The 16,635-nt window shown below is 38.3% G+C and overlaps 1 protein-coding gene across 1 annotated transcript in view; it reads right to left on the bottom strand.

Moving 5' to 3' along the window:
* LOC109042988 (discoidin domain-containing receptor 2) overlaps positions 1-16,635 on the bottom strand; it is a 217,899-nt gene that overhangs the window by 25,239 nt on the left and 176,025 nt on the right. The window contains exons 10-15 of the mRNA XM_019059994.2: positions 9,123-9,279; positions 6,104-6,261; positions 5,191-5,328; positions 4,561-4,670; positions 3,076-3,273; positions 1,619-1,711 (exon numbers count right to left, since the gene is read on the bottom strand). Of these exons, the coding sequence (XP_018915539.2) occupies positions 1,619-1,711; positions 3,076-3,273; positions 4,561-4,670; positions 5,191-5,328; positions 6,104-6,261; positions 9,123-9,279 (854 nt within the window). The remainder of the gene's footprint in view (positions 1-1,618; positions 1,712-3,075; positions 3,274-4,560; positions 4,671-5,190; positions 5,329-6,103; positions 6,262-9,122; positions 9,280-16,635) is intronic.

Raw genomic sequence — 16,635 nt, 5'->3', positions numbered from 1 at the left:
ATACAATAACCCGAGAGACAAAAACTAAAAATTTAGTGAATAAATTAGAAACCAAAAAGTTCAAGTTTGAGTATGACAAGAGGATAATCTTGCAAGATTATGGTACTGTGCCATATGGTTACTGTATATAAAAAGAAAACCGAGTGGACAAGCAAGTCAATATGTTCATATGTAAATAAAAATAAAAAACTCTCAGAGTTAACTCCTCAACTCAGAGTTCCTGTAAATAAAATAAATATAGATTGGGTGGTTAACTCTGAGAGCTTGGGAACCTTTTATTACTCAAAAAGCTTTTATTCAATTTATGTATTGTTTTACTCATGATTTTTAATTTCACTTTCAACAATTCTTGACAAAACACTCAAATGAGCAACAATATTATTACCATAAGTTTTTTATATTTCATTCTCTTAGATTCAGGTAGATGTTGAATTTTATCAGAAAGTGGGTCCATTACAATTTCATATTTTGATCTTGTCCGCTCAAATGGGTTTTTGAAATACGGTATAATATTTTCAAAATCAAATTCATCTTCAATGACAAAAGAATTTCTGTAGACCTCCATTTACGTAAAATAAATTTTTGTAGCTATGGTTGAAACGAAAATTCAATATCTTGAGTGAGAGTATCTAGGAAAAATAGACTGTTGGGTGAGTGTCCCGAATGTGGATTGTTTATCGTAATTTTTAAAAGATATTATTTATTTGGTGAAATTAGTGCTGATTTTTTAATGAAAAAGAGAGTGCTGTGAATGTACCTACTCAGAACTGCAATACTTTTTGATTGATATTGCCTGAATTGGTATTGATTTCTAGGAAAAATGAGAAAGTTGAATGGGTGGGATGAGTAGACTCCTATACTTTAGAAATGCTATTTATTTAACAAAAATTGAATAGTTTAGATAGAATTTTTAATTTATTTTTATTGAACTTTTCGTTTCGTTGTCTTTCTAATTTTTTGTGAAATTAGGCTGATTTTAGAAAGAAAAATAGAGTGTTGTCAGATTTACAAAATTCTTGATTCATTCTTGTTGAAAATAGCATTGATTTTGAGAAAAGTTAGAGAGTTGAGTGGAGTGTCCTCAATGGCCGCCTATACTACTCACATGAATTCGTAGTGGTTTGTCACCTGCGTCACGGGCCCCTCCAGGGCCCGGGCCCCGGTACCAGGGACCCAGTATCCCCCCCCTTGCGGCGGGCCTGCCTCTATTAACATTCTGGTAATGGTGGAAGTTTTCACTCTCGAGATTTCAACATTCATTGACGTAACTATTAGGTGAATGTTCAGCAACGTTTTGAGCAGTTTGTTCTGCAATCAACTACACTTGTGTAAACTCGTTTGGCATATTAGATATTCGGAAGCTCATCGTATATCAGGTAGGTAGGTTGAGAGCCGACATAAGAGTGATAACTGCTTCATAATTGTTGTTAACGAAATGTTGAATACCCAAAAGTAAGTTTCCTTCCATCATAAAAGGGTCAGTGGAGGGTCTCTTCGTGTCTCTGACCAAGACATTCTGAGGAAGAAAAACGCATAATTTATCTATAAATGAAAAAAATTAAACACTAAGAAGTGGCCCAAATTTATCTATAAATGAGTCGTGTAGTCATATACTCACCGAGCTGCTAGATCTCTGTGGACAAAGTCAACGTTCTCTAGGTATTTCATCCCTGAGGCTATTTGAGTTGCCATGTATATGAGACAGCCATAGCTAGAACAAAGAAAAGATTATCGGAGCTGATTTATAGAATCATGGACTGTAGTGCGGGAATCGCTTGTTAGACTCGATCGGAACATAGTGACAAAGTAGTTTCTACTCATGTTCACCATATGTTTATGTGTACCATAATAGTTTCTATACACTTACTTCCGTTTTACAAGTTTTCAAAAGGGAAGAAAAAAGAGCCCTGGCAAAAGGTGGAATTGCTTAATTGAGTGATTCGGCGTAAAGTTCGGAATATTATAAGAATACAATATTAAAAAGAAATTCCGAAAACTTGATGGAACGAAAACCCAAAAAAATCGTAGCCTAGGCTGTAATAACTCGGTCGGTTCCAACATTTCGGAGTGGTCTCAACCCTTTTGCCGACCTTGGAAAAAATGTATACAATAATGAGATTCGAGATTGGGTTAAAGGTCTTGAGAAGTCTTCTCACTGCCATGACCAGAGACCGTTAACACCGTTTTTTAGATTTTTTTTTTTTTTAGATTTTTTAATATTTTCTTCTACGAAGATTGATAATGACCGGGAGACCGGTCGAAACGTCCCATGCATTGTAAATTATTGTGTTTTCAGCCTCGTCCCCGCCTTTCCTGTCCTATTTTATAACTATGTTCTTGGGCTGTCGTAGTGTGCATTTATCCATAATGAGATTGTGTATATACAATTGCATTAATAAGGCTTAACAGTTGATTTTTATCTACTTTAATGTATCCTTTGTTTGGTTTCTGAGTTGACAGATGAGTTCCGAGACGGTGATAGGACAAAATGTCCAAAACTAAATGTCCAGAGTAGAAAAATGGCCAATAAGAAAGAAGTCCATGAGTAAAAAATGTCCAAGTGTCTGAAATGTCCAGTAGCAGTGAAATTACCAAAATGAAAAATGCCCAAATGTCCGGTTTCTATAAGTCTATGTAGTTTAACTATACCGAGAATGTAGGTTAGGAAAACTCTGTGTCACTGCTTCTATACAATTTCTATGGATATTTCTACAGAAGCTTCCAAGCTCAGCCTCTTTGTCAAATTTTGTCACAAATGCGCATTTTTGTTTTTGGCCACAATTCTGCTACCGGACATCCCAGATATTTGGACATGTTGTAGATGTGGACTTTTTTGACTTTGGACATTTTTGTACTTTGGACTTTTATTTTTGGACATTTCGTCCCATTACCTCCGAGACAGTCCCGAAACGACCGAGGCATTTCTTTCTGCATATCAGTCGCGGTTACCCATTTAGTTTCGTCAGTCATATGGTTGCATCGTTGTTCAGCAGTGTTCACATGCTGTTCTCGTGATACTGTCAGTGTTTCCACAACATCCTTGCATATATCTTTATTTTATTCACCGCGACTTACCTCAGAACTTTGGCATTGCTAGGCACTGGTGTCGTTGTGTCAGCTACGTGTTCCTGCAGAAACTGATACAGATCACCAAATTGTGTATACTCCATAACTAGGCACAGTGGTTCATCTTCCAGGCTAGCTCCTAGAACTCTCACTAAATTAGAATCCCTCAGGGGCCATAGTAGTTTGACCTCCTCGATGAATTCAGTCCTGTAAGCACGCACATGATAAGTGGATTATTCAACAGGAGACAGCTATTTGGACCGCGTCTAGGAGAGAGGAACCAAACCGCATTCGCAACAGCCTGGGAACTTTAATTTTTGCAAGAAAAATTTTGTGCGGATTCCTCTGGAAATTTTGAGGAACTCGCTTCGTACTATGCAGAAAATTCACTGGAATTTGCAAAGAAATCCGAACGACCGTTCTCATGTAAAAAATTAAATTTCCATACTAAATTTGGCTATTTCTGATGTGGCTCGGTTCCTTTCTGCTTAACGCAGTCCATTTAGTATGCACTCCGCACTCAGTGATGATCCACTCTTGTGATTTTAATTTTCGACACTCGTTGTTTTGATCACACCTTAAAATACATAGTTTCCCTCACAAAAGAACGCAACTACGTTTTATTGTCACCAATTTTACCCTCGCAAATTGCATTTTTACAAGGAGAATCTTGAGCATCTCTGACTGAAAATTTTCGCGCTTTCTCCTCTGATCTCATGCGATAATCATAAATATTTCGGACTTTAATTGTACAGGTACATTTTTGTAAAAAATTGAATTGTTTGAGTCGATTTGGAAACTTTGGAATAGAGTTACGTTCCCTCTCCCGGGAAACGACGAACATTTTTCCTTCTTTTTTCTCTTTTCTTTCTTTTTTTTTTAACAATAATGAAATGACGAATATTATGAGCACTATATTCTAATATCTTGTTATTATAAGATAGGTGATAATTATCGACTACAAGACACGCCCGCATACTTCAAAGTTTGTTAAGTAATTGAAAATGCTCGATAATACGACAGAAAAGCTGATCCTCGTGGGAAAATCTACTCCTCGAGAAAAACCCAAAAACCATGCGTCTAATTCCCTCGTTCTTTCAACATGCTTGGACTTCCATCAGCGAGTGAATCAGCCGCTCCGTAACTCGAAAACAGGATCCTACTCGCTGTATTTCGATTTGACAGTCCGGATTCCGGAATTGTTAAGATTTTCAGAATTTTACCGGGAACTTTTGCAAAATTCCCAAAATGATCCGGATCTTTTGCATTTTCCGGAACTTTCTGGGAACTTATGAAAAAATCTAAAAGGAATCCTGGAACTTTTGACGATCACGGAGTAGGAGAATTTTGAACAAAAAAGTTCCGAATCCCGGAACGGACATGGAATGGGAGCACTATTCGATAGAACCAGATAATGCTCTGAAACTCGAAGAGCTTTTGGCGGCTTTGTTTCGATGTATTAGCCGAGTTTATGAGGGGATTAAATTAACTCACCTAGAGATGTCGGAAGCGCCTTTTCTAAGAGTCTTAACTGCTACTAGTTTACACTTCCTACATTCGTCTGGGACAGACTCGGGAAAAGAGAGGGCTTCACATAAATGAACCTGACAGAAAACGAGAAAAACATACATTAAAATACCCAAATTTGCCGTGTTTTTAGAATTATCTCCCCACCCCTCAACGCTTGGGGTCCTTATAAAAGGTTAAAAATCTCCCATTTATTTGACCCCATCCATGCTCGCAGCAACATTTTGATTGGAAAAAATGACTCTCATGTATGAATAATTTTTTCGATTTGTTAAGACACATTGCAATCATTGCATTCTCCTGCAAAGAAACTAAATATCACGAGTAATTTGTGAGTTGCCAAGTATAGAATCAAAGGTCACTTTCTACGACGAGCATTACTAGGAAAAACCACAATTTTTCGTAACTCACTGTGACCTGGTTTCTTTCTACCTAATTCCGTCATCTGATAACTCGTACATTTTTCCGCACTCGTACAGCTCAGAGCTCACTTAATGCAGACCGGAATTTTACTACGGTCATCAAATCAGCAGAAGGATTTCAATGAATTTTTTAAGACATTCTAAAAAGTAAAAATTCTCTCAAGATAGCAGTTACCTCTCCAAACTGACCGCCACCAAACCTCTCTAGGACCCTCAGATAATCCGTGGGGAATTTGGCGATTGGCTCGGTAACTAATGATCTCAGTGAGTGTCCCGAGTGAGATGATATTGACCCGGGGGATATAGGCATTTTCTGGAAAAAAAGAAGAAAAAAAGTATCCTATTGTTAGTGTAAGTGAAAATATTTCAGGTTTTGCTTCCTCCCAAGATATCTTAATCTTGGGAATTATAAACAAGTTTGGGGATAGTTATCAGAATATATTATTCTTCCCATATTTGGGAAAATCAATCACATTTGAACCGCGCTTAGTAGAAAGGAACCAAACCACATCAGCTATTGTCAAATTTATTTGGGCAATTTAATTTTTTACAAGAGGACGCTTGTTCGGACTCTTTTGAAAACTTAAAGGGGTTTGCTTCGTAATATGCAGAAAATTCACTGAAATTTGCACAAAAAATCCGCACAACCGTTTTTATGTAAAAGCTAAATTGCCTGCTTAAATCTGGCAATTGCTGATGTGGCTTGGTTCCTTTCTGCTCAACGACGTCCAATAATTATTAAACTAGACTTTGCGTGCTAATGGGTTCCCTTAGCCCGATTAAGGGTATTCTCGAATTTTTTGTAGTAAGATTATATATCGTTAATATTTTTCAATCATATTATTTCTTTATTTAAAAAAAAGAATAAATCGGGTGAATGGAAGTTTCAAAGCATAGCATTCCGTAATATTCTGATTTTATCATTTAATAGAGAACTGACCCTTGATGATTTGGTCGTGAGTATCTTGGATTCAAGTAATCTCACACCGCGTGCACTATATTTCTAGTCAAAAGTTGACCTTAATACTGCAAGCCTGTCAGTCACAGAATTTTATTTTTGAAATTTGTGTCTACTGATATTATCTTACCTGGCATATATCAGTAGTTGCGTAGAACTGCTCATTAGGCGGAGGCACGGAGGGTGGTTTGGGGAGTAAGGTTTGTAAAGATGGGGGCGGTTTGTGATTCTGTTGATACGAACTTATTTGCGGCAGCGCGTAGTCTTGGTGCCTTGAGCCAGGTAAATCTGAAATCAAAATGGTGGTTGAGGTATAACAATAGTTTGTATGGAGGTCTAGACAATTTTAATTCGATCGAAAATTTTCAATCACTGTTTGAAAGCTCTGAAAGAGAGGAAGGGTTCAAAATTTAAAAATTTGGTATTATATTATTAGTTCCCAACTTGATTGAGTATAAAAATGACACTTTGGTTTAACTTCAAATCTTGAATGAATATTTTAGTGACAATTATGAATATATAGATGATACTGTTGTTTAAATTTAAATTTTGGAATGAATATTTTAGTGACAATTATTGAAAGAGTCGTAAAATATTGTCATTAACATATTTATTCCAAAATTTAAATTTAAACAACAGTATCATCTATATGTTCATAATTGACTCTAAAATATTCACTCAAGATTCAAAGTCAGTTTTAATATGTGAAAACTATTGTTTTCACATATTTCGACGCTTGGCTGTCATGAAGACCTAACTACATATTTAGATGTGAGCAAAAACAAGTGCGACAAAAATTTATCCTTAAACGGGTTGCAGGGGATGAATCTACGGTACACGTATAAACTTTAAATCGCGGAAAATCAAAATTTTGGCTGATCCAATTTTCGACCTATCGCAATTTGAAATTTTCATGGTAAATGCATGTCTTCTACTGATTTTGATTAGCTTTTATTTATTTGTCCATTGAATCGGTGTCGATCGATGCACGTATTTATTTTTCGTTTTATTCCATCTCGATCGAACACAAACCCTCTCGTTGAGTGCAGACTTTCTATCATACTATTTTTTTAAACTGAGCAATTCGCCTTCTGCTGCGTCTATAGCAATTGTTGTTACGAATATGTTGTGCTTGTGCGTGCTGATTATAGCTCATTACATTCTCGACTCTCTGAGGACGTTTTATGTGTGATAGCTTTTCGCCTTCAGCGCAATTGCTACAGACGCAGCAAAAGGCGAATTGTTCAGTTAAAAATAATAGTATGGTAGGAAGTCTGCATCCATCGGGAGAGCATGTGTTCGATTGACATGAATCGAACGCAAAATTAAAGCGTGAATCGATCGACGCCGATTCAATGGACAAATAAATAATAATAATAAAAAAAAAACCGGACCAAAATCAGCAGAAACCTTGCATTTACCGAGAAAATTTCAAATTGTGATACCTCGAAAATCGGATCAGCCAAAATGTTGATTTTCCGCGATTTTAAGTCTACACGTGTACACCATAGATTCACTCCCTGCAACCCGTTTAAGGGTACATTTTTATCCCATTTTTTTTTCTTCTTTTTCCTTCTTCAAGACCACTGTGAGCTGATGTGGCTTGGTGCCTTGCTGCTTAACGCGGTCCATTTGGCGTTAAAAACTAGTATGAAAGCGCCCACAAAGCAAATAAAGATAATCTAACAAAATTCTCTGGTATTTCCACGTTTTGCCTGATATTTCCCGATTTTCCTGTGGGAACCCTAAGATTTTCCCCTCGGAAATTGGGCAACGCCGCAGTCGAACGTCGGGACCGGATCCGTGCGAGGCGGCTGTTCACCGAGCGCCGGAAAAACAGGGGGAACGAATTACGGCCGGCAGGTTCCCGGGATGTGGGTAACGCGAGAATTTGATTTTGAATGTTCCCCTGGAGAATTTATCGGGGCTGGCACCGACTCCGGGCCGATCCCGAGACGCTCGCAACTCAATTCACGCGTAGCATAGCAAAAACCGCGTATGAAATATCTAGGTTTACATACTACTTAAGCGGTTTTCGCTGAACTCTTTTCAAATATGCCGTGCCCAGTAAGAACCGCGTATGAAATTTAAGTTTAAACAGTAGTTAAGCGGTTTTCGCTGGACTCTATTCAAATATGCCGTACCCAGCAAGAACCGCGTATAAAATCTAAGTTTTCATAGTGGTTAAGCGGTTTTTGCTGAACTCCGTTCAAATATGCTGTGCCCAGCAAAAACCGCGTATGAAATCTAGGTTTACATACTGGTTGAGCGATCTCCGCTGAACTGTGTTCAAAATGCTGTGCCTTTAGCAAAAACCACGTAGGAAATCAAAGTTTCCATTGAACCTGGGCGATTTTCACTTAGCGGTGTTTAAATCGTCGTTTCCTCCTCGAAAGGACGTAATTACATTTCAATGTTGCCAAATTTCCATCCGCAAATTGCGTTTTTACCAGGGGAATCTTCGGCATTTCTGACTGGAAATTTCCAGAATTTGTCCTCTGATCTTATTCAAAAATTAAGAAAAAAAATTAGGAAAAAATCGAAAAGGTACATCCTTGTACAAAATTTCACTATCCAAGCCAATTCTGCAACCTTGAAATAGAGTATCGTTCCTTCGTCCGAAAAAACCACGAAATCTGCCTTGTCCAACAGAATTGCGTATGAAATCAAGGTTTCTTTTGGAAATGGGCAGTCCTCGATCAAGGTGATTCATTCTTGGTTCTGGGCATGGTCGAACTGGCGTACGATATATAGAATCGATTATAAAAAATCTTGGCAGAATTGACTTTTTACCCCCCCCCCCCCCCCCAAAAAAAGACGATGGCCCTGAGAGCAGGCGTCTAATTAAATCGTTCTTAGCAAAAAAGTTGCAAAATTCGAAGAGATGAGTAGGTACAAGTTTTATCCACGAAAAACTATTGTTTTCAATACAGAAATCGATTTCTGTATCGAATGCTACGTTTTCCCAGTAGGTTGTCGGTTGAAAAGGTGGGTAGGAACGCTTACATCTAAACATTACGAAAGATATCCGCGTTCAAGAGTCGAAGCGGAACTTGCGTCAAATAAATTAAAAATGAAGGAACATGTAAAATAAAATAAAATTATTTTAAAAAATATAAATAAAACATTTAAATGGGAAACCAGCTTACCTGTATACTCAGGACTAAGAGGGAGCCTTTGAAGAACAGGTTGCGAGTACATGTTCCCGAAGGGCTCATGGTAAAGTTCGGCCTTTTCTGGATCCTCCAACGAGACCTGCCCGTAGACGCGGCCACTAGCGTTGACGCTCACTCTCATCTGCAATTCCTAATCAAAAAAACATTAAGAAAAGCGAATGAAATATAGAATTTATATCTAGAAATATATATCTAGAATATATATCTCTGGAATATTTTAGAAACACGTAAAAAATTTAGATGGAAGAAAAAATGATTGAAAAAATAAATAAAAAAGCCTAAATTTTTTGCGGTTCGAATCAACCGAGGTTTTTGATTTCTAACCTGAAATGCATCAAAAGTGTTTTCTTTCTTTTTTTCATTTTTTGGAAATCATTCCACTCGTCTTAAAATCTCTTCGAAAGGGGCAAGATACTTCTTTTTCAATAGAATACTGTAGATAAAAAAATCTGTACTTGAATTGCAGCGGTATGAATGGCCAAAGTAAGGCATCTCCATAAAATAAACAAATTCTCAATTTCTCTTACTCCTACATCTAGTTTCCCTCTTCACACACGCGATTGCGTTTTAAAAAATGTCGAACATGAATCTAACGAAGGCTATCTCCATTTAAATCTTCCGTCACATTCTTACGGCGCAATGATACAACTATTTGAACTCTCCGGAACGCGGGAGGTATAACGCCGCATTAAGAGGCGTTTTCAAAACAGCCAAAATCCGATTTCCGGATTATCGGTTTGCATAGTTCACATTCTTTTGTTATATTCTGTACCACTCGTTTAATTTTATTCCTCGTCGAAAAACCACCGATTTGCTAAATACAATTCTAGCTGGAGCGCACTTTAGCTATGCATTCACCACTGCAAAAATTTCAGAGGATATCGACAAGCCCAGCGTGCATGGAGGCTGTCTCCATTTAAATCCGCCGTCACATTCTTACGGCGCAATGATACAACTATTTGAACTCTCCGGAACGCGTGAGGTATCATGCCGCATTTGAAGGCGTTTTCAAATCAGCCAAATACCGATTTCCGGATTATCGTTTTGCATAGTTCATATTCTTTTGTTATATTCCGTGCCACTTGTTTATTTTTAATCTTCGTAGAAAAACCACCCATTTGTAAATAAAATTCTAGCTGGAGCGCACTTCAGCTATGCATTCACCACTGCAAAAATGTCAAAGGAAATCGACAAGCCCAGCTAGCATGAAGGCAGGCCCGCCACAAGGAAGGATACCTGGTCCCTGCTACCGGGGCCCGGGCCCAGGAGGGGGCCCGTGTTACCCTTGAAAAACCACCACGAATTCACATGCAACCTTTGTTTCGTAAGAAATGGTGAAAAATTTACCCTCAAAATTTCGCAAAAGGTGAATAGATTTTCAGAAACACACTGGGGCATTGTGCCCGTGCCACTTGTTTATTTTTAATCTTCGTAGAAAAACCACCCATTTGTAAATAAAATTCTAGCTGGAGCGCACTTCAGCTATGCATTCACCACTGCAAAAATGTCAAAGGAAATCGACAAGCCCAGCTAGCATGAAGGCAGGCCCGCCACAAGGAAGGATACCTGGTCCCTGCTACCGGGGCCCGGGCCCAGGAGGGGGCCCGTGTTACCCTTGAAAAACCACCACGAATTCACATGCAACCTTTGTTTCGTAAGAAATGGTGAAAAATTTACCCTCAAAATTTCTCAAAAGGTGAATAGATTTTCAGAAACACACTGGGGCATTGTAGAAATCTTCTTAAATTTTCAAAGAAGTATACTTCTCGGAAAATATCTATGTAGTTTCAACATTTTCAGTAAAGAGGGATATTTTAAGTAACTGCATTTTATTTTCTTCCGTCGTCAGATGCTAAGAGTCTCCTGTCTGGGCATCCTCGACTTCAATGGCTCATGGCTCAAATCCCTTGCCATAGACAGACGAAGGGGGAGTCCAGGGAGGCCTGGCCCTCTTAGAACTGAAAATAGTATCATACCCCCCCCCCCCAAAAAAAAAAAAAAAAAAAAATAAAAATTTTCCAGATTTTTTGAATGCAACAATTCGCAAGTATTTTGTTGCTGAAAGTAGAAAAAAAAAACATAATTATTCCGTGGAAATTGATGGAAAAATGCTTTATGGAAGCTTCAAAATGCGTCCGATTAGTCGTATAAATTCTAAAATTTCTCGGGGGATGCCCCTCGGACCCCCCCTCCGTGCTTGGGATCCGGGCCTTAAAACTGGTACCAGGGCCCGAGATGGGATGTGGTGGGCCTAATCTAACTTTATGTTTAAATCTTGGGTACAAACATAAACTTGTGGAAACAGATTTTCCTTTCGTCCTCTCTTTTTATTGTCTTCATATTAGGTTTTTTTTAGCATGTAATCATGTTGTTTTGATTGCATGTCCTTTTTTCTCCGGATACACTGAAAAAAAAAAAGAATCTTAAATTTGCCGCCAAGAAGTATTTCTTCTTAAATCAAGAATTTTGCTGGTTAATATAAGTTACTTTTTTGCTTAACCCAAGCATTGTTTTTCTTGAATCAAGAAAAAGTCAGCTTAAAGCAAGATAAAACAAATTCTTGGCGGCAAATTCAAGAATTATCATGCTTGATCCAAGCTACTTTTTTTTCAGTGTAGTGTTTCCCAACTTGAGCAAGCTTCTCTTACCTCACACTTCTTATCAAACAACTTATTACCCAGGTTTTTTTATTGCATTCATTTCCTTGTAAAATGAATCAAGCAGGTGATGTATGTATAATACAAATTTCAATCAATCATCATATTTTCCTACCCATTTTTGGATTTTGGAAACGATAAAAAAAAGAACAGAAACGAGTCCACCCATTGGATAACCAGTGCGAGGCCTCAAAGCTATAATTTATTTGCCTCTCGTTAAGCCTCTTCCATAGTGACTAGGCCTACGGTCAAACTCGAGACTTCAAAGGGGCCCATGACGGCTCGATTTTCACCAATGGCCAACTAAATAAGTCGAAAAAAGGACGGACTGTTTACCGGTCTAAATCCGCCGACCAATCAACTGTTTCACAATGTCGTTGTGATTTTCCGAATCCGCGTTATTGGGAGGCTCGGAACGGCAAGCCAAACAGAGGCGAATCGAAACAAACGGAAATGAAATAGCTAATTGTGAAATATCGCCGCCGATTTGGACTGAACTTTGAAAGCTCAGTTACTTCCGCTTGATTTAAATTGCCCGTCATCAACTGGAACGGAGCGCTCAAGTTCCGAGCGCGAGCGAAATAAGAGAGTTTCGGAAGTTTCCCTCGATTATTTACCGTGTTTTGCGATTAATTTTCGTTTGTTTTCACTTAGGTTCCTTTCTCGCTCTGTTATTGCTCTCCAGGCTTTTAGCCAAGGCCTTCTGTACATAGGAAGGAATCTGAGAAGTTAAATCAGGCAAATCCTCATTTTAGGTTTTTTCCTTTACCTTTTCCCCTTTTTTTGGTGGAGGAGTAGCCCAGTTGGACCATGTAATTATTACATAATGGCGAATAATTATTACTTTTTTCCCATTTTGATGATGAGATGGGGACATTTCCAGATCCTCTTCTTGGTCAAATTGAAAAAATAATTATGGCAAACGGTGAGGCTTTATCGGATGAGCAGTGTTTTGCTCTTTTCAAGGATCTATTGGACAACATTTTACAATTAGGAACTAAAAGGACCCTACAACAAAACGGCCAAATCGGCCTAAACACGGAATCGTCTGATTTTCTCAGGGATGATAGAGGGTCTTCCCAGACACTCAAAACTGGTCATATTTTTTGCCTAACCCCCAGGGAAAAGGGGGGAGAGGGGGTCAAAGTCAAAACTTTTAAATTAGCATAACTTCTCAACGGTTTGTCGTAGAAAGATGATCTTGGTGTCAAAATTTCCAGAAGAATGAGAGCTTTCAGAATATATGTATGAAATTAATTAAATTTTAAAATTTGACCCACTTTTGGGGCATTTTACAAGGTCCCCCTTTCGTAAATTTTCGTTTTTTGAGATTTTCGGTTGTTCGGTTCGCACGGATCAAAACAAAAACAATTTCAAATAACAGTAGAGCGTTTAAGCTTTAAAAGAAGCCCAAGATGATCTTGGGGAAATGATTAGAAGCGGAGTTATGAGTCTTCAAAGTTGACGCGGCGCGCGGGAACCTTGTATGTTCCGAGTCTCAAGGTCACCTGCGCGCCCTGGATTGCCTGAAGGTTGCAAGTTTTTGTGTTTTTATGCTTCTCTAGGTCATTTTTAATGTAAATCATTCAATGAAGATAGAATAATCGAAATTTTTTAATTTTACGGGAGGAGCGAGAGGGGGCTTAGAGTATCAACCATTATGTCCATCATACCTCATTAAACATTTGCTGACGATGACGATTCTGCTCTTATAATTTAGAGGAAACCATGGACCCTCAGTTCAAATATACGTATGATCCATACAGAACTGAACCATTTAGAAATTATAACCCATTGATGTCAAATTTTGGGGTACCCCTAATTTTAAAATTTTTTAATTGAGCTATAAGCTACAGCGCTTGACGGAACTCACTTGGTAAAGCCAAATAGTTTCTCGTTGAAGCAGACGAGCTTTGAGCTTCAAAACAAGTCTCTGTTATTCTTGAAGGGGCTATTTGAAACGCCGTTAAAATTTTTTGACGTTAATGTGGTGTGCCTCGCCGAAGGCCCATTGTGTAAAATTAAAAAATTCTAATTAAACTATCTTCATTGCATGGTTTACATTAAAAATGACCTACAGAAGCATAAAAACACAAAAACTTGCAACCTGCAGGCAATCCGGAGCGCGCAGGTGACCTTGAGACTCGGAACATACAAGGTTCCCGCGCGCCGCGTCAACTTTGAAGACTCATAACTCCGCTTCTAATCATTTCCCCAAGATCATCTTGGGCTTCTTTTAAAGCTTAAACGTTCTACTTTTATTTGAAATTGTTTTTGTTTTGATCCGTGCGAACCGAACAACAGAAAATCTCAAAAAACGAAAATTTACGAAAGGGGGACCTTGTAAAATGCCCTAAAAGTGGGTCAAATTTTAAAATTTAATTAATTTCATACATATATTCTGAAAGCTCTCATTCTTCTGGAAATTTTGACACCAAGATCATCTTTCTACGACAAACCGTTGAGAAGTTATGCTAATTTAAAAGTTTTGACTTTGACCCCCTCTCCCCCCTTTTCCCTGGGGGTTAGGCAAAAAATATGACCAGTTTTGAGTGTCTGGGAAGACCCTCCATCATTCCTGAGAAAATCGTACGATTCCGTGTTTAGGCCGATTTGGCCGTTTTGTTGTAGGGTCCTTTCTGGCTCATTTTAGGAAATATGTACCATTAGCTCCCCTAAACAAATATGTGTTGTTATCGATGAGCCAGAAATGTAGCTCCTTATTGCATAATGTTGTCCAATTATTTTAGGTCTAGATTTTTTTTAAAAATAAAACTAATTTTTATACTATTTCAATGTAAAACCACGGAGCTACCGAAGTTTACTTGTTTGTCCAAGTTTAAGACGTCACAAATTTCTTTTGACCCGTTTGTCTTTTTTGAAGGATCAAATTATCATCGCTACCTTACAAAGTTTCCTGTAATTTTTATTTGCCCTCTCAAGATAATCCTCACGGATGTTTTCAAAGTTTTTTCCGAAAAAATAAAATGGAAGCAAAAATTTTGAAAGACCATAGTCAATCCCTAGTTTTCGTTGTTTCACAGTTGGGGTGTCGAAAAACCTGAACGTCCGATTCCAATACGCACAGGTGAGGTGAGACAGCTTGGCCCTGAAGCCCCTCTTTACCGACAACGAAATTCAAAATAGTGCGTGGAATATTTAATTCCTTAAGTATCTCCGTAAGTTGATTAAATGGGAATGGGCCTGGATAAGATCTTAAGCTCCGAGCCCTGAGGGGGGGGGGGGGGGACTGCAGCGCATGCGCATGATGGCGGGAATCACTATAACAAAAGGGCCCAGCACCAACAACTCGTTAGCCCGGTCTTTCCCTTTCTATCACGACTTTCTAGGCTCCTGATTATTTTAGCACTTGCGCCTTTTTTTAAATAAAGGGTTTGGTTGCGTGTTCTATCGCATTTTGCGTGTCAGACCCGATTCGACGTTTAGGAGCCCACGGTGAGGTGCCACTGGAGGGTTGACCACGTAGAAGAAAATAATTATACCTATCTTCCACTCATGACGCGACGCCTGTAAAATGTAAGCGTCTTTTAGGACTGGAACATTAACACTTTCTTCACGTTGGAATTGTTTTCTTTTCTGTGATAAGCATAAACGCTGCAGTCTTACCCAGATTCCAAGAACATGCTTAATCCTACATTTCTCATCTACTTTGTTTTTATGCGTATCAGTTTTTGGCTGAAAGCAAGTCGATTAGCTACGCACTCATGCATCATGTATTTTTAATGATTTCCGCGCATATTTTATTGTCCAGAACGAGAGCGAATCAACATTATGATTTGAAATTCTTACAGAATGACCGCAGGAGGAAATCTAAAGAAGTCTCGAGTCTTAATGCTGATTTGCTTCTCCTCTCTGACAAATGAAGCATGCGCACGGAAATTCTAATGAATTACAATTGGACTTCACTGAGTAGAACAGATAAATCCACACAGATATATTTACAGATATGTCCACAGATATATCTAAGGTTTGCAAGGTGTTATCGGATAAATATTAGTTCAGTTATACCTGACGTACCACAGGGTTATTTATACGTATCAGGGATTTTTCAGAAAAAAGAGTAACACTTAGATATAATGAATTGATTGATTGAAAAGGTCGGATTGTTCGAATTCGAATTGTTGAAGGTTTATGAACATTCTTGGCCATTTTAGTTTGATTGGCGAATCTGGACATTGGCAGTCATTTTCGTTGTGTTAGTAGGTTGGCAGCCTATTTGAGCCCTAAGAGCTCCATATCTCGACATGTTTATACTCTTCCTCTATGTACAGGTACTCTCGTACAGTATGGGTGGGGCAGTGCTCCCATTCCATGCCCGCCAAAAGTTCCGCGATTCGGAACTTTTTGTTCCAACTTCTCACACTCCACGGCCGTTAAAAGTTCCGGGATTCCTTTTAGATGTTTTCAAGAGTTCCATGAAAGTTCCGGAAAATAAAAAAAATCCGAAAAATTTCGGGCGTTTCAAAAGTTCCGGGAAAAATTCAGGAAAATCTCAAACTTTCCGGAACTTGGAATTTTCTATGGAAAATGGAATCACTCTAGGGCAACTCTGTTTAAGTGAATGACGACTCCCATCCACTGAAAAAAAAAAAAAAAAAAAAAAAAAAACCAAACACATTGAATCTAGAGTCCAGACTCTTGAAAACATTGACAAGAAAAAGGACTCTTGATTCAATCAGATTTTTGCTTAAATCAAAAGGAAATCCGCTCAAATCAAGAGGCTTGGTTCTTGACTTAAGCTTCAATCTGATTGAATCAAGAGTATTTTTTCTTGTCGATGTTTTTAAGAGTCTGGACTCTAGATCCAA

This window comes from Bemisia tabaci, chromosome 6 (assembly GCF_918797505.1).
Source record: "Bemisia tabaci chromosome 6, PGI_BMITA_v3".
NCBI lineage: Eukaryota > Metazoa > Arthropoda > Insecta > Hemiptera > Aleyrodidae > Bemisia > Bemisia tabaci.
Note: the sequence above shows the minus strand (reverse complement) of the source record. Positions and strands in the feature narration are given on the sequence as shown.